This window comes from Haliotis rufescens, unplaced genomic scaffold (assembly GCF_023055435.1).
Source record: "Haliotis rufescens isolate VD_foot unplaced genomic scaffold, xgHalRufe1.0.p SCAF_1, whole genome shotgun sequence".
Taxonomy (NCBI): Eukaryota; Metazoa; Mollusca; class Gastropoda; order Lepetellida; family Haliotidae; genus Haliotis; species Haliotis rufescens.
Window position 1 is genome coordinate 85,635,556 of NW_025963779.1, and position 27,189 is coordinate 85,662,744.

The 27,189-nt window shown below is 40.6% G+C and overlaps 1 protein-coding gene across 1 annotated transcript in view; it reads left to right on the plus strand.

Annotated features, from left to right (window-relative positions):
- Window positions 1–27,189, plus strand: part of LOC124147064 (adipokinetic hormone/corazonin-related peptide receptor variant I-like) — a 63,628-nt gene that overhangs the window by 23,828 nt on the left and 12,611 nt on the right. Inside the window, exon 2 of the mRNA XM_048381329.1 lies at window positions 22,251–22,452. Coding sequence (XP_048237286.1) covers window positions 22,251–22,452 — 202 coding nt within the window. The remainder of the gene's footprint in view (window positions 1–22,250; window positions 22,453–27,189) is intronic.

Sequence of the window (27,189 nt, forward strand, 5' to 3'; positions counted from 1 at the left end):
AAAAATGGTCAGGATTATCCGAGGCAATATCTGAGGATTTGAATGATGTACAATTCTTCCTGAATTTGGGCCAGTCATTATTTGCATGGTCCCATGTGGGCTGAGGATTGGCCTGTTCCTCTAAATGTGGTAGGCTACCTATGTATGTGAGTACGGGAAGATGGTCGCTTCCCCAAGTGTCATCATGAACTTGCCATTGGCAATGTGAGGCGAGGTTGTTGGTGGCAATTGTGAGGTCAATTGAACTCCACGTGTTGCAGTCATGGTCATAACGTAAAGGACTCCCGTTGTTTAGAGTTAGTGAGATTGACGTCTTCAACCCATTTCTCTACGGTTTTGCCGTATTTGCACAAACCATTCCTGTCTTTCCATAAAACATAAAACACTGTGGGCATTAAAGTCACCAAGGATCCCATTTTGCCTATTATTTAAGGTAGCCTCGTTAGCTCTTCCGTGTTTGTGTCATGGGTAACCCTGTGGTATACTAAGCTATGCCATTTGCCAGTTTTAAGGAGATTACTTGATTTTCGAGGTTTCCTACATTTGTTTTGATATTTTTGAAGTTACAGTTGTCGTGGACAAGGATGATAAGTCCTCCTCCCTTGTCACCGGGCATAAATCTTTTCTATATTGCGCATACAGTATACCGGCGGATCAGTGCTCACAGATTCTATTGTTTACTCATAAGAGTGATTAGTAGTCGCTTGGGTGTATTAGACCTCAGTGAGTTGAACAGATTTATTTATGCGTTTGCTGATGAGCAAGCGTTTTGAACATTTTGGCGTCAAGGATGAATTACCCTCTTTGTTGCAGTTTGTATACCAAGTGTTGCAGTTTGTATACCAAGTGTTGCAGTTTTCTTTACCAAAAATTGGGAGCAGTTTTTGTACTTAGATGGCTGGTAACATGATAGGTTTTTCTACGTCATACAGTATGTCATACAGCACTCAGTTTGTGCATTGTGTTGGCATTTTCCTGTATGGCATAGTTTCTATGTCCTAGATTAAGGTGGTCGAGGAATGACTGCCATTTTCAGGTGAGTATTACTACTTATGTGTTTTCCTTTAAGCATGACTTGAGCCCAGAGGGCACTATAATCGATTTCTTCTTTGTTTTTAGTTCCAGAGAACATGAATGTGTGCTGAAAACGGTCAGGGACATTTGTAGCGCGGCTTCAATATGTGTCATGTTGCCTGTCTTTTGACTTTAACAGCTTTTCTGGTGTCCAGAGTGAAGGGGTTCCCTTCAGTTGTGCTGGGCTGATTCTTTCGAGAAATGGGCTGGTTCTCTGAGAGTTGGGCGCACTCGCAACAACTGTAATATCTGAACATAAGTCCGCTCTTTCCATTTCCATGTTAATATTTGTCAGCCAATGAGATCCGTCGTTTAATGCGTAAACGCAAACGTAAACATAGAAACCCCTTGGATTGGAAAATCTTTAGACAATTACGAAATCAAGTTGTCACCTCTATTAGAATTGCAAAACAAAATTACTGCAAAACAAATAGATGAAGAAATGAATTATTCCCAAGATTCTAAAAACTTGATGGAGTTTGGTGAAGCGCTTTTTAGAAAAACAAAAATCCAAATATTATCTTTCCAGCTATTGTATATAAAGATAAGGTTTATGATGATGACGGTGTATGTAGAGCTAATGTTGTAAAGGACTATTTCTCTGAACAATCGATAGTCGAATTCCCGTCAAAAACATTGCCAGCTGTATGTACTGAGTGACCATATTGTCCTCACTCCAGAGGAAATTCAAGATGTTTTACTTTCAGTTGAGACCACCAAGGCATACGGGGCATCCCAGGGATAAATAACAAACTTATAAAAGCTTCTACAAAAGGTATATCCCTCCAATTATCATTGATCTTTAAAAGGTCACTTAAATTTTCTGATTTCCATCAAAATGGAAATTAGCATCTGTATCGCCAATCGACAAAAAAGGAAATGTAAATGAATGCAGTTATTATGGACCAATCGCACTAACAAGTTGTTTGGCAAATGTATTTGAAAACTTTATCCATAAACCATGTGTGTAACTTCGTCAAAGACAACAGTCAGGCTTTACACCAGGAGATTCCACGAACTATCCATTATTAGATATGTATAATTTTATTTCGAATACTCTAGACAATTGAAAAGAAGTAAGGGCGGTGTTTTGTGACATTAGCAAGGCCTTTGGTGAGGTTTGACATGAAGCACTACTCTATGAGTTATCTTCGTGTGGAATTCGAGGTAAATTGTCGAAATGGTTTGACAGTTATCTACCAAATAGAATACAAAATGTGGTTATAAATGGTAAAGAATCACAGTTAAAATCCGTCGTGGTAGGTATTCCACCGCGATCGGTCCTACGACTATTGTTATTTTTTATATTTATAAATGACCTGGTTGGTGATATAGACAGAAATATCTCTTTGCAGATGATACGTCACTTTATATTATTATCGATGATTCTAACACAGCAGCGAGTAATTTAAATCCTGACCTAAAAAGGATTTCCCTATGGGCGAATAAATAAATAAATAACGTTTAATCCACACCTAACTGAAACCTTAATGTTTTCCAAAAAATAACCAAGCCAGAAACCTGTTCTTAAAATGAAAGCTACTCAAATAACAGAGGTATCATCGCACAAACACCAAGGTCTTATTCTAATGCAAGATGGCTACTGGTCAAATCATATACTAGTAGATAATGTAGTAGATAAAGTAAGCCAATGATTAACTGCTTTAGAACTTTCAAATACCGCCTGTCGAGAAAAACGTTAGAGAATATATATTTATCATTTATTTTACCAATATTCGACTATTGTGACCAGGTATTGGATTATTGTTCTTAAGAACAACTGTTGGTATTGGACGCACTGAGAACAATTTGTGGAGCTACTCGTGGTACCAGTCACGAGTCTCTATATTTTGAAACTAACCTTACACCCTTAAAAAAAAACCCGACAATCTCATAAATTTAAAACATTTTACAAAGTGGTTGACAAGGTGGCCCCTGAATATCTATGTAATATTGTTCCTCCTTATGTCTGTAAATGCTACAACATTTACTGATACTAACCTTGCTTTGTACAATCTGTTCATTTGTTCAAAAAGATTTAAAAATTAAATATGTGTCTTCTTGACAATTACATTAATCAAATAGTTGTTTGTATGTGTGACATGCTGGTATGTAGAGGTATGAGTGTACAAGCATATATGTGTATACGTACATGTGCATGGATGCACCGGTTTGGTCATGTACCGATATATGTATGTGTATTTGTGTGTGACTTGTATATTCGCAACTCATAATATTTGCGACAGTAAGTACAATTAATCTAACTTTATTATGTTATGTACAGTTTACTCTTTTTAATTGTTAAAGTCTTATTGAGAGGTGTTTAAATAGGCTTTTCCTGTTCAGCAATCCTGTTCCATTATTTTGGAAATAAGTATTGTTTAAATCGTATTTGCCAGTCCCAGGGCCCTTGGTGATTGACGATCATGCAATTCTTAAGGTGGTGAGCGAACCAAGCTTGGTAGCCGCGGGGTGTGTGTACAGTACGGGACCTGTGACATAACTGAATACGTGTTTCCCATAAAAACCCATTTTACATCCCGACCCACCTTCCTCACTCTTACTGAGGCTACTCTGCCCTACTCCTTGAACCACAGTCTTACCAAACACAGATGCCACTACTCATAACTACTCCTTGAACCACAGTCTTACCAAAAACAGATGCCACTTCTCTGCCTTACTCCTTGAACCACACTCCTACTACACTCCTTGTAGACACACCCCTTGCCGACTCTCTTCCCTAGAGCCACAATGGAAGCATTCTCCTTCTCCCGCCTCAACAGGCACATTAGCATGATCTCCGACAGTAAGCAGACTGGTCACTCTAGGGATACATATCTGCATTTATAGAATCACAGTACGTTGTCAATTCTAACATCGAGTTTGAAGATACACATGCCACTACAGCCGCTACATGCGATAAATAGCCCAGTATTGCAGGAATGACAAACGAAGTACTAACTGTCACATCACAACAGATTTACTCACCGACACAACACAACAGATCCACCCACCGACACCTCAACTGCCAATGCACACAAGGAGATTTACTCTCATAACAGTTCTCAATTGCCCAAATGTCCCTGCAAATAAAACTGCTTGTAACAAAAATGATGTCTGATGCAAGACCCACTTTTGACTCACCTTTTCGCGAACACATGCTCATGATGTTGTCGAAATTGTAAAATCGACTCTGCTCTTGGCAGTAAATTCTTATGGAAAGGGTTTTATTTAGAGGTGTTAGTTTTTAAGTCATTCAGATATACTGACGAAACATTTTGGTAGTTCACTTTTGAATTTACCTTTTGATATGAGTGTGTTTGCCACATTGGAATAGAAAATATGGTTTATTGTGTTTGTGATCTTTTTTAAAAGGCGTATTCCCAATATACACAGATGGATTCTACAATGAATGCAAACATTTTCATTCCACAAAACAAATTGCTGAAAAAGATTTTGAAAAACTGTTAATTTGGAAACCAATGAGATAACACGACGCATACCAAATTAAATCTTACGTAAATGAGCGAACAAAAACAAGTCGAGGCTCCCATCGGAAACTGTAATCAGGTTGGTTATAGTGGTTCACTCGCTGTCCTCCGCCAAGCCGTTTACTTTGGCAGCGAAACTAGCAAAATCCCTGAAGACTTGACAATAAATAAGGCGATGAGGAAACAGAGTTTTTCTTAAAACTGAAAGAAGCAGAGGCGGAAAGCTGGGATGGTGGCCACGGTGCGACCATCGATTGTAACCACCAGGGAGCACTTGCAGAATCGTGTCGGAAATGCTCTGTAGGTGGTCTAATGAAGACAAACGGCTCTGCTATCGTCCGTCAGAACCAGCGGTGAGGTAGCTACAGTGACCACTGATTGGAACTTAACCCACATAACCAATAACATTCTAAAATAACGTCACCCTTGTATTTCAGCCTTAATCATTTGGTGGATTCATCTCTCACAAAATATAAATCTAAGCGACAAGACACTTGGCATGAATTATAAGATATCTGCTCAACGATTCAGTCTACATTATGAGCATGTGTTTATGAATCACTATCAAATAATGATGATACGAAGTGTTCGCGAAAAGGTTAGCGTATCCTGTCCCACCGGTGGCACCCGTCATAAACATTTCTTGCAAAAGCAAGTCGGTTGTTCCCCTGTAAAAAAAGCACGTGAACATTTGGTTCATGTCAAAATATAGAATTGTATCGCACGTTATTTTGATCACTGATACGTTGAATTTGGAAATGTCCTCCACGAGTTTACAATACATCATTACGAGGTCCTCGAATGTTGCAACCCTGATCATTCACAACATATTTTCTTTCCTAAAATAGGCCCCGAGCGCTCTTTCACAGGCCCTAGATTGACTTAGTTAATTGCGTGTCGTATGACAAGGCAGTTTCGGAAGTTGCCTATTTTATGAAACAATTGTTTTCCGACCCGACATTGTTTTAAAGGCTTGCAGTCGGGATATAGGGGGATTAGTGTTTCTTTCAAATGCTGCGGTGATATTTACAAAAGCCATATGTTTCATGAAGTGTTACTTTCGAATATAAAAAATATAGGGAGACACTGAACAGACTGGCTTCTATATACGTGTGCGTGCGTGCGTGCGTGGGGGAAATGTCATCGAAACGAACAGCTGAGATATATTCATTAACCCATTAGGGTTAGGTATCACATTAGAATCGGAAATTCACAATATTTAGAATCCCGTTGATGGTTTCAATGATTTCAAATCAACTGGATAATGATCGGGGTAAAATATATTTCAGTATTTTACCGGGTAACATGTTACAACTCATGTAGACATGTCCCCCCTGTCTTCTCTGTGACTAGATGTGAAGTTTGTATTCTGACTGAGGCATCCGTTTTTAGTCATCATGAAAAATCACATTGCCCGAAAGTTTGTTTACCTGTTCCACCCGACAGGAAGTATAGCAACATAATTGCTATCGGAATAGGTTTGCTAGGGTTACAGTTACATAAAATAACGGCATAGTAAAACACTTTCAGGTGAAGATTCACATATCCGTTCTGAAGTCATCAGTGTATGATTCATTCTGTCTAAAAACATTTCCAGTAATATGTGTTCGACTGAAATCTGACAGTTCACTTCGTCTTCAAGTGAATTGCAGCAAAGTATATTAATAAAATAGCCCGCTCAACAGGGTTTAGTTTGGAATAAAAGTTTCACGAATCGTTATGTTTTATAGATCTATGCAGAGCGTTGCCATGGTTGTCGTATTTTAACTAGTCATAAACACGTTACAAGGTTTAAGGTTTGAATGTGACATCTGCATGTTGTACTGTCAAATTCGTCAATTTTCCATAATTTGTAATGTCGCAGCTAATGGGAACTTTTAATAAAGGGCATCTCGGTATAACCTCATTTTGAAGCTCTTGATTCTCTCAATCGGAATGTGTCCTTTCTTGTGACTTGTGAAGTGTGTTTTTTTCTAGCTTCCTCCGAGACACCAGTCGCCACACGCTATCAAGGTGTCAAAAAAACATCAGATACACAGTCAATGATGGACATTGATATCACGCACAGTTTGAACAATTGTGTTACCTTACTTTGTTCTGATCATAAAAAAATGCTCAAGATCTTGTTAAACACACACTGCAGACACACTGATGAATTTACACACAGCATCAATATGTTATTGGATCTGATGCTAAGTTTTCACTGTTTCATCCGGCTAAATGTAGTTAAGTCACTTTAAATGGGTAATGAGACTTAGATGTCACTTTCATAATCAAAATAACTCACAATTGTCTTCGTTCCCTTACACTCACTGTCGATAAGAGAACCTCCCCACTGTGTAGTTATACAATTTAACAGATTAACACAGTTCCAAAATACCCTTATCTGCACATTGAAAGTAATAATCAAACCACCAGTGTTCTACTTATTCAAACATACATAGTTTAAATATAGAAGGACGCCTCCGTGCTCTAGTGGCAGGTTGTCCGCCCGGAGAGCGGAAGGTCTTGGGTTCGATTCCCGGCCACGTCATACCAAAAAACGTTAAAATATGGTACTTGTTGTTGCCCTGTCTTGCGCTCGGCATTAAGGGGTTAAAACAAGTACTGGTCGGCTCGGAGTCAGGATACTGTGTCTGAGTGGAGTATTCATGTTAAAATGCTAGCACTATAAATCGGCATCAGTCCGGACTAGTACAAGCCGCCACGCACACACACACAAGCACGCACACGCACACGCACACGCACACGCACACACACACACACGTGCATGCAAGTCGCCATATAACTCCAATACTCTTGCAATAAACCCAATTATACCTCACCTTCATTTTCAAGGTGTACCAAATATACAGAATAACGCAGTTTCAAAATACCCTTATCAGTGTCTTGCTAGTCTTAATCAAACCACCAGTGTTTTACTTATTTAAACATACATAGTTTCAACACCCAAGTGTCCAGTTATCTTTGTTATTATTTAACGGAAAACATATGTAGAAGAAAGGTTTTTGCATGAAGGCCCCAGGCCCGTACACAATACCAACTACACACCGCAAGTGAGAACCTCATACCACACATTTGTTCAAACATTTATAACTACAAACACAAAGACCATGTCAGTTATATATAGTCCATTATGACATGTGTTGACGTGTAATAATGCACACAAGGCAAGGGGAAAGTCTGCCATTCACATTACTAGTGGAGAGAAACGTTGTCGGTTTTGGCTTTGGCGTTATACTTCATGGCATTCCTCTCTGATATTAAGTTACAACTGGGTAATTACGTTTCAGAAGTGGCTGTCACAGAGAATGGATACTTGTCGTTTACGCCTTGATGGTTTGCTATTGTGAACACAACAGAATGTAATGCCTTGCGTTAATAATGTACACCCCACGGAACAACTTACATAATAATATAATTACGCACGTCGGACGCTGAGTTCTGGTTCCGATTTACGTGTCCAGATTTGTGTATAGTTGTGTTTTGCTCACAACATGTAAGGTCAAGAGAGGGGCTGTAAAACAGGAAGATAGACAGAAATATCTGCTCCATTAATAATGTTTGCGTAACCCTAACCCATCCTTTAGGCTTCGTCAATGTCATTTTATATGTCTCCTGCACTTGTACGTGCGAATTTGTCAATAATGTCTTTACTTAATTTTTTTAAGCTGATGGAACTGAACTGCCTAGTCCTATTTACGTGTTACATACTAAAATAGACAAATGGTCACAATAATAAAATGTTATTGTTTGAATAAGTTTGAATGAAGGACGCGACTGAGGTGTACATTTCAGTATGTACCTTAATGGCTTTAACATGCTAGTATGACCAACATGACCAAATCACTGTCCGAGGTATACAAGTAGTCTGACTTGTCATGACAATACTAAATAATAATAATTATAAGGGCTCATAAACCAAACCAAAACCAAGAACCTAGGCATGATGGCGGGTCGAAGTAGCAATGTCGTTCTGTTAATGTAACGAAGATGCGAACCTTGATGAACCTTGATGACAGGTCAGAGCAGCATTGTCTATACTAAGAAGCTTATCCTGATCACATCGGAGTAGCATCATCGATCTGCAAAACTAAGAAGCGAACCCCGATGACAGATAAGAGTAGACCGTCTATCTGTAAAACATAGCTCAGTAGCGGATCCCGATGACAGTTCGGAGTAGCATCGTCGATCTGTAAACCTAACAAGGGAACACCGATGACAGTTCGGAGTAGCATCGTCGATCTGTAAACCTAACAAGGGAACACCGATGACAGTTCGGAGTAGCATCGTCGATCTGTAAACCTAACAAGGGAACACCGATGACAGTTCGGAGTAGCATCGTCGATCTGTAAACCTAACAAGGGAACACCGATGACAGTTCGGAGTAGCATCGTCAATCTGTAAAACATAGCTAAGTAGAGAACCCCCATGACAGGTAGGAGTAGCATCGTCCATCTGTAAACCTAACAAGGGAACACCGATGACAGTTCGGAGTAGCATCGTCAATCTGTAAAACATAGCTAAGTAGCGAACCCTCATGACAGGTAGGAGTAGCATCGTCCATCTGTAAACCTAACAAGGGAACACCGATGACAGTTCGGAGTAGCATCGTCAATCTGTAAAACATAGCTAAGTAGCGAACCCTCATGACAGGTAGGAGTAGCATCGTCGATCTGTAAAAACAACTACATGCGAACAACTCGCTTCCGATAAGCTCTGCTCATTGTAAGATTCCTACGATATCACAAGTATGTGTTTATGAATCCCTATCAAATACAGGGAGACACACATTGTACAATACATCTTCGTTTACACCGACCTAGCTGTATGCATGGAGACTTCCCAAGTTATATCTGTTCAGCATAGTGTTCAGGGAGACACACATTGTACAACACATCTTCGTTTACACCGACCTAGCTGTATGCAGGGAGACTTTCCAAGTTATATCTGTTCAGAAGTGTTCAGGGAGACACACATTGTACAACACATCCTTGTTTTGTATGTACACATACTCTTTCATGAAGCAAATGATCTATTGACAATAAACATGATATGCACATTGTGCGCTTATCTTAATGTAAACATCTGTAAACTGTTCGTACATTACCTCACCACTCCTGATTTATCAATGCAATGTACTGGAAAGAAACTTTTATATTATTAACGGAGGCCAAAAGGTGGCTCTTTTATGATCATATGAAAGGAATTGTTTGATTTTTGTCTTAGGGAAAGTATTGATTGCACAGTTTTAGCTGCTATTTTCAGCCGAAGAATGCTGGCACCAAGGGAGGCAGATGCGGCTATTTTCCACACGTCTCGTCACAAGCTAGTTCCTCTTCATAGCTTTACTGCACTGCACATGACATTCAACAACGCACCCTCGGTAAACAGGCGTCGTGAAGATATGTCTGTACGCGCGCCTGTAAATATAGCCTTTTCTAAGAGAAGCAAGCCACGAAACTGTATGACGACTATGAGCGTAATCATTAAGCACATTTCGGAATTACCCATATGAGAGAGCATTGTGTTAACAATATGACACACGTTTAAGAACCTGACACAATATTGTAAACTATTCGATAACATTATCAGTCATGATTATTTTATTTTGTTGACATGATTATTTTCTCTCTCTCTCTCTCTCTCTCTCTCTCTCTCTCTCTCTCTCTCTCTCTCTCTCTCATTATATATATACTGAACCGCAAAAGAAACGTCACCATGGATAGATATATTAGAAAACTTATTTGTCCAAACACTGTTAACATACTTTGAGACATATTATAAAGATGAACCTTGGCAAAACTGATCATCAAGGTGATATATATAGCACAGCACAGCAAAGCGCACAGCAAAGCGCACAGCAAAGCTCAGCACAGCACAGCACAGCTGACTCTATCCACGACACGATACGACACAACACAACACGTATATCTTAATCAATACACAATCATATCAAGCTGTTAGTTTATTACAGTCTTTATCTATGACCCATACAATACGGGTCAATTCCGTAAACAGCACATACAAAGGTACTCAAGTGCTAATTTGAAAATGCCTTTCTGAAAGCATTGAAATGTATGGATTAATGTAAGGGGCATTGTCCCGTTGTCACGTCTTCGTAACATTTTCTGAAAGTAGGAAAATGCGAGATGGCATGTCTAATCTGTGGCAAAGTTGGCGCGAGTCCACACTTGATACCTTTCCCTTTACTAAAGCGATTGCGATATGCGCGAAATGTAACTTCCCTATACGTCACCACTATGCTTGTTTTTGGAACAAACTCTAGACATTATGTGTACTATATACATGCATTTCCTTTTAAATCAATTGCTTTTGAATCAGTATCAGAATATAATTCATCTGTAAGTGTTTCCCATCTAAACGCATCTACCACTCCAAGCACAACCCCTCCAACGTCCTCTCCTACTAATAGTTTCTCCTACTCTACCCAACTCCTTGAACACATACACCCCTTGCCGACTCTCTTCCCTAGAGCCACAATGGAAGCATTCTCCTTCCCCTGCCTCAACAGGCACATTAGCATGATCTCCGACAGTAATCAGACTGGTCACTCTAGAGATACATATCTACATTTACATCATCACAGTACGTTGTCAATTCTAACATCGAGTTTGAAGATATACATGTCACCACAGCCGCTACATGCGATAAATAGCCCAGTATTGCAGGAATGACAAACGAAGTACTAACTGTCACATCACAACAGATTTACCTACCGACACAACAAAACAGATCCACCCACCGACACCTCAACTGCCAATGCACACAAGGAGATTTACTTTCATAACAATTCTCAATTGCCCAAATGTCCCTGCAAATAAAACTGCTTGTGACAAAAATGATGTCTGATGCAAGACCCTTTTTTGACTCACCTTTTCGCGAACACCTGGTATCATCACTGGTCGACAGTGATTCATAAACACATGCTCATGATGTAGTCGAAATCGTAAAATCGACTCTGCTCTTAGCAGTAAATTCTTATCATTATGGAAATGGTTTTATTTAGATGTGTTAGCTTTTAAGTCATTCAGATAAACTGACGAACCATTTTGGCAGCAGAAGTTCACTTTTGAATTTACCTTTTGATATGAGTGTGTTTGCCACATTAGGATAGAAAATGTAGTCCATTGTGTGTGTGATCATTTTCAAAAGGCGTGTTCCCAATATACACAGATGGATTCTACAATGAATGCAAACATTTTCATTCCACAAACAATTTGCTGAAAACGGTTTTGAAAAACTGTTAATTTGGAAACCAATGAGATAACACGACGCATACCAAATTAACACTTATGTAAATGAGCGAACAAAAACAAGTCGAGGCTCCCATCGGAAACTGTAATCAGGTTGGTTATAGTGGTTCACTCGCTGTCCTCCGCCAAGCCGTTTACTTTGGCAGCGAAACTAGCAAAATCCCTGAAGACTTTACAATAAATAAGGCGATGAGGAAACAGAGTTTTTCTTAAAACTGAAAGAAGCAGAGGCGGAAAGCTGGGATGGTGGCCACGGTGCGACCATCGATTGTAACCACCAGGGAGCACTTGCAGAATCGTGTCGGAAATGCTCTGTAGGTGGTCTAATGAAGACAAACGGCTCTGCTATCGTCCGTCAGAACCAGCGGTGAGGTAGCTACAGTGACCACTGATTGGAACTTAACCCACATAGCCAATAACATTCTAAAATAACGTCAGGGTTGTCTTTCAGCTCTATTCATTTTTACTGTGGAATCATCTCTCACAAAATATGATAGATACAAACGACATAACCTGTTCAAAAAATAAGTCATCTCTGCTCAAATTACAGCCCACTGTACGATTCCGACTACATTATGACCATGTGTTTATGAACCACTATCAACTAATGATGAGACGATATTAGCATATCCTGCCCCATCAGACACACCCGTCACAAACAAAAAACACCTGAGGTGAGGTGAAATGGGGTCGCGTCCAAGATTATTGCACTTATATAACGACATGAATGTCAGGACTGATGGCGATTTATAGTACTAGCCTACTGAGATACTTTGCCGCAGTTTAACATGAATACCCCACTCAGACACAGTATACTGACTCCGAGACGACAATGTTTTAGCCCCTTAATGCTGAGTGTCAGACAGGGTAACAACAAGTACCATCTTTTAACGTCTTTTGGTATGACAGAGAAAGCAGAGAACCTGGTATTGATGGATATTTCTGATATATTTGTTACATTAACGGACATTTCCACATAACCGATTCTGATATATGTGTTACATTAACGGATATTTCCATATAATCGATTCGGATATAATTGTAACATTAACGGACATTTCCACATAACCGATTCTGATATATGTGTTACTTTAACGGATGTTTCCACATAACCGATTCTGATATATTTGTTACATTAACGGATATTTCCACATAACCGATTCTGATATATGTGTTACATTAACGGATATTTCCATATAATCGATTCGGATATAATTGTAACATTAACGGACATTTCCACATAACCGATTCTGATATATGTGTTACTTTAACGGATGTTTCCACATAACCGATTCTGATATATTTGTTACATTAACGGATATTTCCACATAACCGATTCTGATATATGTGTTACATTAACGGATATTTCCATATAATCGATTCGGATATAATTGTAACATTAACGGACATTTCCACATAACCGATTCTGATATATGTGTTACTTTAACGGATGTTTCCACATATCCGAGTCTGATATATTTGTTACATTAACGGATATTTCCACATAACCGATTCTGATATATTTGATACATAAACGGATATTTCCACATTACTGATTCTGATATATTTGTAGCATTAACGGATATTCTACCTCATTGATTCTGATATATCTGTAACATTCAAGAATCGACTAACATGGCTGACATTGACGTTATTCATTACCGCCAATCTAATTGACTCAATCGCAGCCTCAGCCTGAAGCCCGAGGAGTGAAAGGTACATCACAGAAATTAATTTTGTGCCTCAGGTGGCATTTATCGACGAGGACGCTGAGAAATGATTCGTCGATTAAAATGCAAATACTATCCCCCGGGATTGGCCTCGTCGACAGCCACTGTGGTTGCTATGGGCGTCAGTAGGTGCCATAGATCAGTTGCATTGCAGCAGCTTTCACGGAAATAGATCTTAGGATATTTGGCACTCGTGTGCGCGTGTAATTAATTAATCACAAGGATCACACAATTCATTTGATGCGAAACATGGCGGTGTCGTGTCGGCGCATGGACACAACGATTCACGATTGCGACAGTACACCACCACCACAGGTCGTCAGTCACAGTACTTACTCCTTAGCGGAGGTCGTCAGTCATAGTACTTACTCCTTAACGGAGGTCGTCAGTCACAGTACTTACTCCTTAACGGAGGTCGTCAGTCATAGTACTTACTCCTTAACGGAGGTCGTCAGTCACAGTACTTACTCTGTAATGGAGGTCGTCAGTCACAGTACTTACTCTGTAATGGAGGTCGTCAGTCATAGTACTTACTCCTTAACGGAGATCGTCAGTCACAGTACTTACTCTGTAACGGAGGTCGTCAGTCACAGTACTCACTCCTTAACGGAGGTCGTCAGTCACAGTACTTACTCTGAAAAGGAGGTCGTCAGTCATAGTACTTACTCCTTAACGGAGGTCGTCAGTCACAGTACTTACTCCTTAACGGAGGTCGTCAGTCATAGTGCTTACTCCTTAACGGAGGTCGTCAGTCACAGTACTTACTTTGTAATGGAGGTCGTCAGTCACAGTACTTACTCCTTAACGGAGGTCGTCAGTCACAGTACTTACTCTGTAATGGAGGTCGTCAGTCACAGTACTTACTCTGTAATGGAGGTCGTCAGTCATAGTACTTACTCCTTAACGGTGATCGTCAGTCACAGTACTTACTTCTTAACGGAGGTCGTCAGTCACAGTACTCACTCCTTAACGGAGGTCGTCAGTCACAGTACTTACTCTGTAATGGAGGTCGTCAGTCATAGTACTTACTCCTTAGGGGAGGTCGTCAGTCATAGTACTTACTCCTTAACGGAGGTCGTCAGTCACAGTACTTACTCTGTAATGGAGGTCGTCAGTCACAGTACTTAATCTGTAATGGAGGTCGTCAGTCATAGTACTTACTCCTTAACGGAGGTCGTCAGTCATAGTACTTACTCCTTAACGGAGGTCGTCAGTCACAGTACTCACTCCTTAGCGGAGGTCGTCAGTCACAGTACTTACTCCTTAACGGAGGTCGTCAGTCACAGTACTTACTCTGTAATGGAGGTCGCAGTCACAGTACTCACTCTATAACGGAGGTCATCGGTCATAGTACTTACTCTCTAACGATGGTTGTCGTCAGTCATAGTACTTACTCTAAAACGGTGGTCGTCAGTCACAGTACTTACTCACATATTCCGACTATATCATGAGCATGTGTTGATGAATCACTTTGAAATAATGATTCGCGAAAAGATGAGCATATCTTGCCAAACGGATGCAACCGTCACAAATACACGCAATGGCAAGTCAATCTTCACCTGAAAAAAAACACACGGGAACATAAGGTACAAGTCAAAGAAGGAAACTGATGCGTCAATTTTGGAAATGACCTTCACATGTCTACGAAAAATGAAAGCTTTACAACGTACGCCGTTAAGCTACATTCGCTTCGATTTGAAAATAACAATCTGTTTCCGAAAATGCTTGAAGAATAATTTGTTCTCACGTTTTAGAAACATATATCGTTCACTTGACATGCCAGATATTCCGAAACACATGTTGCGGGTAAATACGTATTTGGCTTCTATCACGCTGACTGAATGTTTTGTCTCAAACAAACACATCCCACCGCCCTGACGAATATTAAATGACCGTCTCCTAACTCTTTTGCACTGCATCAATGGCGTCATAGGCTAAGTGTGTTTTCTTGGATTCGACCTTTCTGTTGTTTCTTAACTTGAAGGGAAAACGTCTACATTCCATGCCCAAAGAAACTGCTTGACATTCAAGGAACGCCTCCGTGAACTACAGAGAAAAACGACTTAACAGGAATCATTTGATTGTTTTGTCCATACCTGAAATTGATCAGCCAGGTAAGACGCATACCGTCTACAGTCGAATACGTCGCATTTGTTTATTGACCTCCAACCATCGAGTTTGATGCGCCATAATATAACTGAACGATATTAGAATATCGGTGTTTTGCATAACAATGATCGCAGTCAGTACTTTCTCTTTATCGTTGGTCGCCAGTATTTATACTCATTTTATGACGGTTCCGCCTTTGCTATATACATTAGCCGGTGTAGTGTCACGTTCCGCAGTTGCTTGTATACTTAAGCTGTTACAGTTTCACGTTCTGCACTTGTTTGTATACTTAAGCTGGTTAAGTTTCACGTTCCGCACTTGCTTGTATACTTAAGCTGTTACAGTTTTATGTTCCGCACTTGCTTGTATACTTAATCTGTTACAGTTTCACGTTCCGCACTTGCTTGTATACTTAAACTGTTACAGTTTCATGTTCCGCAGTTGCTTGTATACTTAAACTGTTACAGTTTCATGTTCCGCAGTTGCTTGTATACTTAAGATGTTACAGTTTCACGTTCCGCACTTGTTTGTATACTTAAACTGTTACAGTTTCACGTTCCGCACTTGCTTGTATACTTAAGCTGTTACAGTTTTATGTTCCGCACTTGCTTGTATACTTAATCTGTTACAGTTTCACGTTCCGCACTTGTTTGTATACTTAAGCTGGTTAAGTTTCACGTTCCGCACTTGCTTGTATACTTAAGCTGTTACAGTTTCATGTTCCGCAGTTGCTTGTATACTTAAGATGTTACAGTTTCACGTTCCGCACTTGTTTGTATACTTAAGATGTAACAGTTTCACGTTCCGCACTTGTTTGTATACTTAAGATGTAACAGTTTCACGTTCCGCAGTTGCTTGTATACTTAATCTGTTACAGTTTCACGTTCCGCACTTGTTTGTATACTTAAGCTGGTGAAGTTTCACGTTCCGCACTTGCTTGTATACTTAAGCTGTTACAGTTTCATGTTCCGCAGTTGCTTGTATACTTAAGATGTTACAGTTTCACGTTCCGCACTTGTTTGTATACTTAAACCGTTACAGCTTCACGTTCCGCACTTGCTTGTATACTTAAGCTATTACAGTTTCACCTTCCGCACTTGTTTGTATACTTAATCTGTTACAGTTTCACGTTTCGTACTTGTTTGTATAAATCAGTCGGTACGGATTCACGTACCCCACTTGTTGGTAATTATACATAAGTCGGTACAGAGTCACGTTCCGTACTTGTTTGTGTACTTTGGCTTGTGTAGATTCACGTTTCCGCACATGTTTGTAGACATAAGTAGGTACAGTTTCACGTTTCGCACTTGTTTGTAAACTTTGGCTTGCGTAGATTCACGTTTCCGCACATGTTTGTAGACATAAGTCGGTACAGTTTTACGTTCCGCACTTGTTTGTGTACTTTGGCTTGTGTAGATTCACGTTTCCGCACATGTTTGTAGACATAAGTCGGTACAAATTTACGTTCCGCACTTGTTTGGATACTTTGGCTTGTGTAGATTCACGTTTCCGCACATGTTTGTACACATCAGTCGATATAGAGGCTCGTTCCGCTAAGTGGGCAATGTATTTTTGGAGCAAACTGGCAACGCATCAATGTGAATCCTGTTACAAGTCTTGATGGGTGACCTCACTTGCATAATTATCGTGTCTTTATATCATGTTTATTGGGTGGGTTATCGCAACAGTAACACTATTCATTACATATAAAGTCGTGACTGGACACAACACACTGGCTCTTCATGTCAATTAATGAACAGTTTTCATTAAAAACAACTTTTTGTCTGATCGTAGATCTAAACTACCAAATAATATGACATCACTGAAAATACAGTAATATGATATGCTCTTTGAAGAATAAATGTATCCAATCTAATCTAAAATCTAATAAACTACCCTTTTTTCCAATAACATCTCAGCGAACTTGTGGCGGAATTCTAAGTCACGATGAGTGTAAGTAGGGAATCTTCCAACAAGAGGTAAAGGTATCATCAAAGAGAATAGAAAAAATAGCTTTTCCTTATTTCACATCACTGTGGTAATTTCTCATTTCCTAATGATCTGTGGAAACGTAAGTTATTTTTAAACCCAAAGACACTATCTATCGCTGCCCATGTACAAGCTTTAGCAAATCGCCCGTCACACTAATTCACTGAAGGGAGCTTAAAAACGACGAAGCTACAAGACGACGCTTAATTCTTGATCGCTGTAAGGAGCCGATGATGATGTTCCTTGAGAGATGTATGGTGGGCGTTTGTTGCGCTAGGAATAGAATATGTTAATCTTCTATTGGCCCTTTGATTTGTTTTAGATTGAGCTAACAATGAAATAGGCGTCTCAGTTTGGAAATACATATAAGAAGGTGGAACCCAGTGGGACAGGTTGTGAGTAACCTTTAGCTGTCAGGATATCCTGGTCAAAGATTCGAATCTTATATTCGTCCTGACCATTATCCTTGGTTTGTCAGTACCATACCCATGCTCCTGGGTTTCACCAGAGTGGTAAACATCTACGATCTTTGTCACTTCGGGCTTTCTTCAAACTGATAAAAATGAAGCTGACATGGCATGACATGACATGACTGAAACACTGTTCGTGGTGACGGTAGCCCAAACAAACTCAGTCACTAGCATTTTGTTTCTTCACAGCTGACTCAAATCAAGTCTTATATTTAATAAGGTGATACCACTTCCTATCCTCGTTCGTGCAGTCAAGATAGTTCACATTTCTCGTACATTTCTCACGGCGTTTGCTCAACAAAGATTCAAGTCATGCCAGTGTGGATGAGTCAGGTCAAGTGCGGATGAGTCAGGGTGAGTGTGGATGAGTCAGGGTGCGTGCGGATGACTCAGGGTGAGTGTGGATGAGTCAGGGCGAGTGTGGATGAGTCAGGGCGAGTGTGGATGAGTCAGGTCAAGTGTAGATGAGTCAGGGCGAGTGTGGATGAGTCAGGGTGAGTGCGGATGAGTCAGGGTGAGTGCGGATGAGTCAGGGTGAGTGTGGAAGAGTCAGGGCGAATGTGGATGAGTCAGGATGAGTGTCGATGAGTCAGGTCAACTGCGGATGAGTCAGGTCAAGTGCGGATGAGTCAGGTCAAATGTGGGTGATTCAGGGTGAGTATGGATGAGTCAGGGTGAGTGTGGATAAGTCAGGGTGAATGTGGATGAATCAGGGCGAGTGCGGATGAGTCAAGCCCTGTGTGGATAAATCATACACAGGGCTGTTGTGGATAGATAAGGCCGAGTATGGCGGATCCCGACACAGGACCAGTGTTCATTAGTCGATGTGTCATATAACGGAAACCAGGGTCAGCATTAGGGTGAGTAAATGATTATTGTCCTACGACACTTTTACCAATAATCCAGTAATATCACGGTAGGAGTCACCAGAAATGGGCTTTACATATTGTACCCATGTGGGGAATCGAACCCGGATCTTCGACGTGATGAGCGAACGCTTTAAACACAAGGCTACCCCACCGTCCCTCAGCATGTGAGGAGAAACATTTCAGCAATGAAGACTCCAAATATGACCTTGATGGAGTTAATCCTGTCAACACAAATGCCTTTGCCAGAACGACTCGGTAATGCTGATTAAATGATTAAGTTAGATAAAGTGAAGGCAAACACACACGATTTCTGGCTGGAGTGATATTCCGGCAAATCCTTACAGAGGCATCGAAAGGGCAAGACAAAGGTGTTCAGTATCTGATGTATTCCCAATGACCGATGATCTGTCTGTATTTGCTGTGAGTTACTTGCCATACCTCGAGCTTTCAAATGGGTAAATCTCTATCAGCATGAAGCCATTACATTGACTGATTCTATGGCAGCTATTCAATTATTCAGAAAGGGAAAGTTGGATCAAGGCGAGACATTATCTATGAAATATTGCCACTTAGAATCCATACAAAATCACAGCTGATGGTCCAGGTCTCGGCGGCACTGAGACATTTGCTAATCTGGTAGTACTATAAACATTGATATCTTAGTGTTTCGTCCTTGTCCTAGAGGTTATTTTGAAATGAAAGAATACTGGTCGTTCTCCTAATTTTCACGACATTTAACAACCCCCGGAGGACAAGAAGGGATGAAGTGATTCTTACTCGACAGATTTTGGACACTGTGAACATATATTTATGCATATAAACATATTATAGATAAGTGTATTTCAATAAGTTACCTCATAGAATAGGTCCTTGGCATGTACATATATGTATGTAATATGTGTCTCATGCCCATTTAGATGTGAAGACATTGATGATGATTTAAAAGGATTTTGAATCGCTTAGGACTCTAGCGAGTCTTTCATTAATCCGCAATTTTACTTTGGTCCTTAAAGGAATGATGCACTGTCCACGGTTTTATCAATGCTTTGAGCAGAACAGTTCATATTTCCATTTTGGTATCTGCATATAATTTCATTTTCCTTCCCTTTTCAATGTGCTTGTGCTCCGGTCATAATATGACTTGCAGTATCGTGGTGGGCGCGAATATGCCTCTAGCCCAAGTCACACTAGCCACATACTTCTACCACAAGTACGCGATGTCTATGAGAAACTATACTTTCACTTCTTATAAGCGTAAAAAGCAACTGTATTTGATACGCAGATAAACAGTTGAATGTGTACACATAAATAACATATGTTATTCATAAATGGAATGTTTTTACCTTTAAATTGATCGTATATAAGAAAATAAATGTACCGTGTTGAGTTGCCATCTGCCGATTTAAAAGAACCAAAATGATTTTGAAACGGAACGCGAAATATTACCCTTAGGTGAAGAAATGCATATCCGCTAGGTAACATATGAACGAGGAGATACACGTAACACTTTTTTAATCACTATTTCAATAGCTTCATTTCCATTGATATGTTCACATTCTACGCCTTAAAACCGAAGTATGTCCATGGGCCACAAGAACACAGATTTCGGTGCTATTTCAAAAGCAAAATTAATTTTTACATCGATTTAATGGATGCATCTGTCCATTATTTCTTTTATCTGCTGAACTGATGTTTCGTTTGAAAAATAAATATGTGTGTGGTTGCTTTACCAACGGCTGTATGATGACGTAGAAGGCACTAGTTCTTATCTGTATTTGGTGTATTTGTTACATATTTCATATTTCAGGACGAGTGGTAGGTGAATTTCGTTGATGTATCGTTGAGCCGTAAGATTGCCCTGGATATGGACGAAACATGTCCTGCCATGATGAGAGATAGCCGCCCACATCATAACGCTACCCCACCAAACCTGTCCACTTCCTGTACGCAGTTTCCGGCGTAACGTTCTCCCCGACATCAGTAGACCCTTGCTCTTCCACATCCTCAACGGATGAGAAACCTTGATTTGTCGCGGAACCAGACATCTCTCCATCGGCGTTGTGACCATACCCTGTGTTGACGGCACCAATGCAGTCGTTGTTGACGATGTTGTACGGTCTGGTCGGAGATTCTGCGCAGTCCGGGTATTTGGGATGCGGTTGAGGTGGCTGTGGTCGTCCTTTCACGTAGGTGGGGCAGTCGGATGTAGCGATATTAGGCGGGGGCGGTTACTCTTGGTCGTCCCGACCTTGGCCGATCACGTGTTGACCCATGCTGTTGAAACCGATCCCATTGCCTTGTGATGGTGCTGGGCACTACATTAAAAACCAGGCTACAGCTGATCAGGATTCCCCTGCCTGCAAGCGGCCTATGGCGTTGTTTTTTTGCAGTTCTGTTAATCTTGGCATGTTGTTGAACTGTCACTGTTCGATTAATGCAGATGACAGGCAATAAAAACCCTGCACTTTATTACCGTTCATAGTGCTGTTAAACGTGCAGTGCGTGCCGCTCCATGGTCCTTTTGTTAATGCACTGGGTGCGTTTTCCGAATCGTACGTGTTTCACGAGTAAACGTTTGCATGTCATTGTTGTGCTCATTTTGATCCGGGAAATTTGTCACTGACACATTAACACATTAAACCTCTTCATTTGGCACCTCTTGGTCCGCTATTTTTTCTTTTATGGCCAAAAATATCCGTATTGTGGTTGTTGTTTTTAATAAGAGTATATATATATAATGGAAATAATTGAACATATACACATTGCCTGGACAGTTTATCCTTCTCGATATCAATGTTTATGACTTTTGGTGCACCAGTAAATATGGAAAACTCAGGACTGTGCACAATATGGATATTTTACCTTTTAATACACTCAGTGATATTGCCCAATCAGCTGGTTCCAAATTTATAGTAGATTACGTCATATCATGTTGGAGAAAAATATCCTCGAGCCGAACATAAGGGATTAGCCACGAATCTGACATTGATGTGCCACATATATTTTGTCGTGGTTTTTAAAAATCGACAACACCCTTTCCATAATCACAGGGAATCTTTGCATTGTACGATTCCGACTACGTCATGAGCGTGTTTCATGAATCACTATCAAATAGTGATGCTGCCAGGAGTTCACTGCATGCTGACGATAAATAACCTCAATATTAGATGGACCAATGTTCTTTTTCCAAATCAGCCTTTCGTTATTTCGAACTGACTGGTGTTTCATTGCTATATTGCAGAGCGTCATTTTTCACGTGGAGCCCCACCCGACCCACCCATGGTTCACCCAGTGCGTCACCTTCAACTTCTTCCCCTCGCCAGTACACGAGCTGGCCTACAACCTGTTCAGCGTGGCCACCGTCTACGTCCTTCCACTCATCGTCATCACCACGTCATATATCATGATTCTTTGTAAAATATCTAGAAATGCACGCTCCAAAGGTTGGTAATTAATCGTTTTCTTCTATGTATAAGGTGCCGACTCAGATGCTTGATTAATGCATCCTTTGCATCTTAGTTGGTACTGATCTAATCAATATTGATCGAACATAGTGTTCAGAAGACCATTGCACATTTATTACAGAACTTAGAAATCTGAAATAAGGCACTTATGTCTATGTGCCAATGTGCTTGGTTCACACACTATACTGCATGTTTGACCAGCAAAGATATATATAACTATATTTATCGAAACACATTACAGCTGAGACCCTGAGACCCGAGGAAGACACCCTTGTTCATCCTGTAGAAGGACACCTTTTTTTCATTGTAGAAGGACACCTTTGTTCCTCATTGTAGGACACCCGTGTACTTCATGGTAGACGGACACCCTTGTACTTCCTTGTAGGGCACCTTTGTACTTACTAGAAGTAAGGCAACATTGTACTTCCTGGTAATAGGACACCCTTCAACCTCCTGGTAGAAGGACATCCCTGTACCTCCTACTAGAAGGATACCATAGTGCTTTCCAGGGCAATGACACCCTTACACCTTCTAGTAGAAGGACATCCTTGTGCCTCCTAGTTGGACACCCTTGTACTTTCTAGTAGAAGGACATCCATGTACCTTCTAGCAGGACACCCTTGTAGTTCCTAGTTGAAGGACACCCGTGTAGGTCCTAGTACTTGCACTTTCTAGTAGACGGCCACCCCTGTACCTTACAGTAGAAGGACACCCTTGCACCTTCTAGTAGGGCATACGTGTACCTCATTGTAGAAGAATACCCTTGTACTTCGAAGTAGAATGACACTCTTGTTCTTCCTTGTAGAAGGACATCCCTGCACATCCAAGCAGAAGGACACCCTTGTTCTTCTTTGTAGGACACCATTGTACCTTCCAGTAGAATGACCCCCTTGTACCTCCTAGTAGAAAGACACCCCTGTACTTCCGAGTAGAAAGACATCCGTATACTTCCGAGTAGAAGGACACCCTTGTACTTCCTAGTAGGACACCCTTGTACTTTCTAGTAGGACACCCTTGTACGTTCTAGTAGGACACCCTTGTACTTCCTAGTAGGACACCCTTGTACTTTCTAGTAGGACACCCTTGTACTTTCTAGTAGGACACCCTTGTACTTCCTAGTAGGACACCCTTGTACTTTCTAGTAGGACACCCTTGTACTTTCTAGTAGGACACCCTTGTACTTCCTAGTAGGACACCCTTGTACTTTCTAGTAGGACACCCTTGTACTTCATAGTAGGACACCCTTGTACTTTCTAGTAGGACACCCTTGTACTTCCTTGTAGAACGACACCCGTGTACTTTCTAGTAGGACACCCTTGTACTTCCTAGTAGGACACCCTTGTACTCTCTAGTAGGACACCCTTGTACTTCCTAGTAGGACACCCTTGTACTTTCTAGTAGGACACCCTTGTACTTCCTAGTAGGACACCCTTGTACTTCCGAGTAGAAGGACACCCTTGTACCTTCTAGTAGGACACCATTGTACTTTCTAGTAGAACGACATCCGTGTACATCCTAGTAGGAGGACGCCCTTGTACTTCCTAGAAGAGGGACACTCTTGTACCTCCTGGTAGAAAGACACCCTTGTACTTCCGTGTAGAACGACACCCGTGTGCTTCCTAGCAAATTGACCCCGCTGTACCTTCCAGTAGGCGAATATCTTAGCAGAAGGGCATTCTAGTATCCCCTGATTAGAAGGGCGGTCCATCCCTGAAGCGGATGTAACTAATCTAAATTCCTGAGATGGTTATATTCGCCTTAATTCTTATGATACCCGCGTGTCCGTTGGTGTATATGCACTTACACACCATGGAGAAACTTCACTTCTGTTCAAAGATATTTAAGACCAACTCCCTCATCCTTAAGATGGTAATTCAATTACTCTTTTTGGTGTGTTATTCATGAAATACGACTTAACATAAGTAAAAACCTAAAATGTTATTCCAATTAGGTGAAACACAGTTTTAATTACTTCTGTGACCAATTGAAGCGCCTTTATTAATACCGCCCCTGGTGGCCTGTGTTTTCATGTTTCAGCAGCAGACATATAAAACATTGATGCACTGCTGGCTTTGCTGATGAATCAAGTTTCCATCGACCGTTTATATTAGTACACATATCTTTCTGGCCTCATGAAGGAAATTGTCTCTGAGCGATTCGATGGAATGAATCAAACCCACATTTTCCATTGAGAAATACTTCCAAGATAATCATCTCGAGCTGCAGATGACCAGAGGGTCGTTATTTCCCTCACTGTGATTGCACTCTGTGCCAACACCATCTTAACCACTCGCATTTACTTATTTCCTCTAAGAAAACAGTTGAAGTTGATTATTTGAATTCGCTATGGGTTAGACTACCTTAGAATTCAACTTCAAAGTTGCCTGTTTGCATTGGAGTATTTATGTTTCTGTGCCACAAACATATTATCCTTTTCCTAACCTATAACGAAATACACTGTACATGTAGGAAACCTCAACAACATGCGACGATCTCTGTGTGGCGATTTTTAGATTTTCGATTACCTTTGATAATGTATGTTACGTGATTTAGTGTATACATGGTGACGTCATATTAGGCTCTCCATAGTGACGCGATGTAGAGATTCTCATAAACTTGGCACTAATCTCAGTGACGTCATATGCGACTCTCCATAAACTGGGCAATAATCTCTGTGAAGTGATATAGAGACGCCCCATAAACTTGGCAACTTGGCAAACTTGACTTTTTTGCAGCCCAGAACATCCAAATTCGAAATAACATTCAATAACACTCCCCACTGATCTCTAGCGTAAAATTTTGTGAGTAGAGAAGGGTTGTCTTTTCTTATTCCGATGGTGACCTTGTCCTTCGTTTAAAACTGTCACTGACATGCAAGCAGACTTGAGTTTGTTGATTTTTACTTCTTCAGTATAGGGTCGTACAGTTAACATGAACTTTGGCGAGCACTCTGATTTCCCTCTTCCAAAATGATACGGACAGGCTATAAATTCAGCTGATAGATAAAGGAAACCAAACTATTTCGATTGCAGGCGGTGCGAGTGCACGACTGTTGGTCCGATATATTCGAAGAGCGGCGCTGATTGATTTTCTGAGATTCTCTAACACTGGTCATGCGTACTTACAACAGTGCGCGGTAAGATGAAGATCTTGAGGGTAAAATCCACAAAGCACGGTGAAAGACATAAAGATGTCTCTTTCGCATCGCTCTTGTTCTTTTTTCATGTTTTATTTGTTTCCACATGAATACACGGTCTTTTATAGGGTGATGTGTATTGTTGAGTACCAGAGCATCCATAAACTCAGAAAATGAAATTCAATATTCAAAAAGTTATTATCATTATTGTTACAATCAGTTTGAATTTTTTAAATGCAGCAAAGAGGGTTTGGATAATCCTGGCAAGGCTGATGGCTCTTGCACCCTCTACACGCTACAATGACAGCGAATGAGACTTCTCCCAGGAAGCGCTGCATTGTCGAACCCACCCGGAACTTTTCGGAATGAGAAAACTCCCCAACACTGGAGCCTTCTGCATTATTACACAGATTGCCAGAAGGACTGTAGTCCCGGGTGCTCTCCCAATGTCAGTCAACAGATTGGGAGGTACTAAACCTAAGGCACCAAGAATAATTGGGAGTCGGACAACTTGGGATGCAAGCGTTACATTTCGAAAGCCAGGTCCGCATATTTGCCTTGCTTCTTCTGACTCTTATCAATCACAATAGTGTGAAAAGGGACAGAAAATTCAATAATATAAATTATTTTATTAGAGTTATCAAAAAGGACAAGATCTGGTTTGCTGGCTCGAATAGGTCTGAGGCCTATTCCAAAGAATTTTGAACTTATCTTTTTTCCATGACGCCCGCTACATATTCCGGGTCGTACCATGGATGGACGTCTGTTTCAAAACCACAAGCATGGTGAAGACGGTAATAAAAAGATTGAGCTACTCCATTATGTCGCTTAAGATACTGTGTTTGTACCAAAGCTAGGCATCCATTGACAATGTGTAGGACAATCTCATTAAATTCATTGCATAATCTACATTTCATATTTACATTTTGATGCAAAATCACACATTGAAGTTTTCGAGCGGGAAGTGACTGGTCCTGAGCGGCAAACGAAAGCCTTCTGTTTCACTTTTTAGGCCAGTCGACTTCATTCAAGCGAAGGACTCTGCAGGGTTGCTCACATCTCAACACACTGCACATAAACTCGATGCAGTGATCGTTTAGATAGCCTCTCCCTGAAAAATCTGGGCCAATTTGATATAGCACTTCGCTTGGTTGACAATAATCTCTGTACCGTCCAGCAGTGCAGAACGATCAACAAAATCAACATTGACATTGAGATTACGTCCCACATCTTTGGCTCGTTTAAGAAAACTGCGGAATGCCTTGTTTTCATCATGAGTCTTGACATGTATCACAAGAGGATCATTAGACAAATAAATCTGTGCTAAAGTGCTCAGTACAATTCTATCATTAAAACTGGTACTGGTAAGCGATTGAGGGAAGAGCGAGCAAGGTGGGATCTTTTGTCTGACTCATCGTGTTAGTGTGTCAATATCCTGATTTTCTTGTTTCGTCCAATCAACAACACTAAAAGAATATGAAAGGATGGGTACAGCATAAGCATTTATAGCTTTATTTTTGAGCTTCCAGCTCTGAACTACAGATTTTCATAAGTCTACATTTGTAATCTGCCCGAAGTTT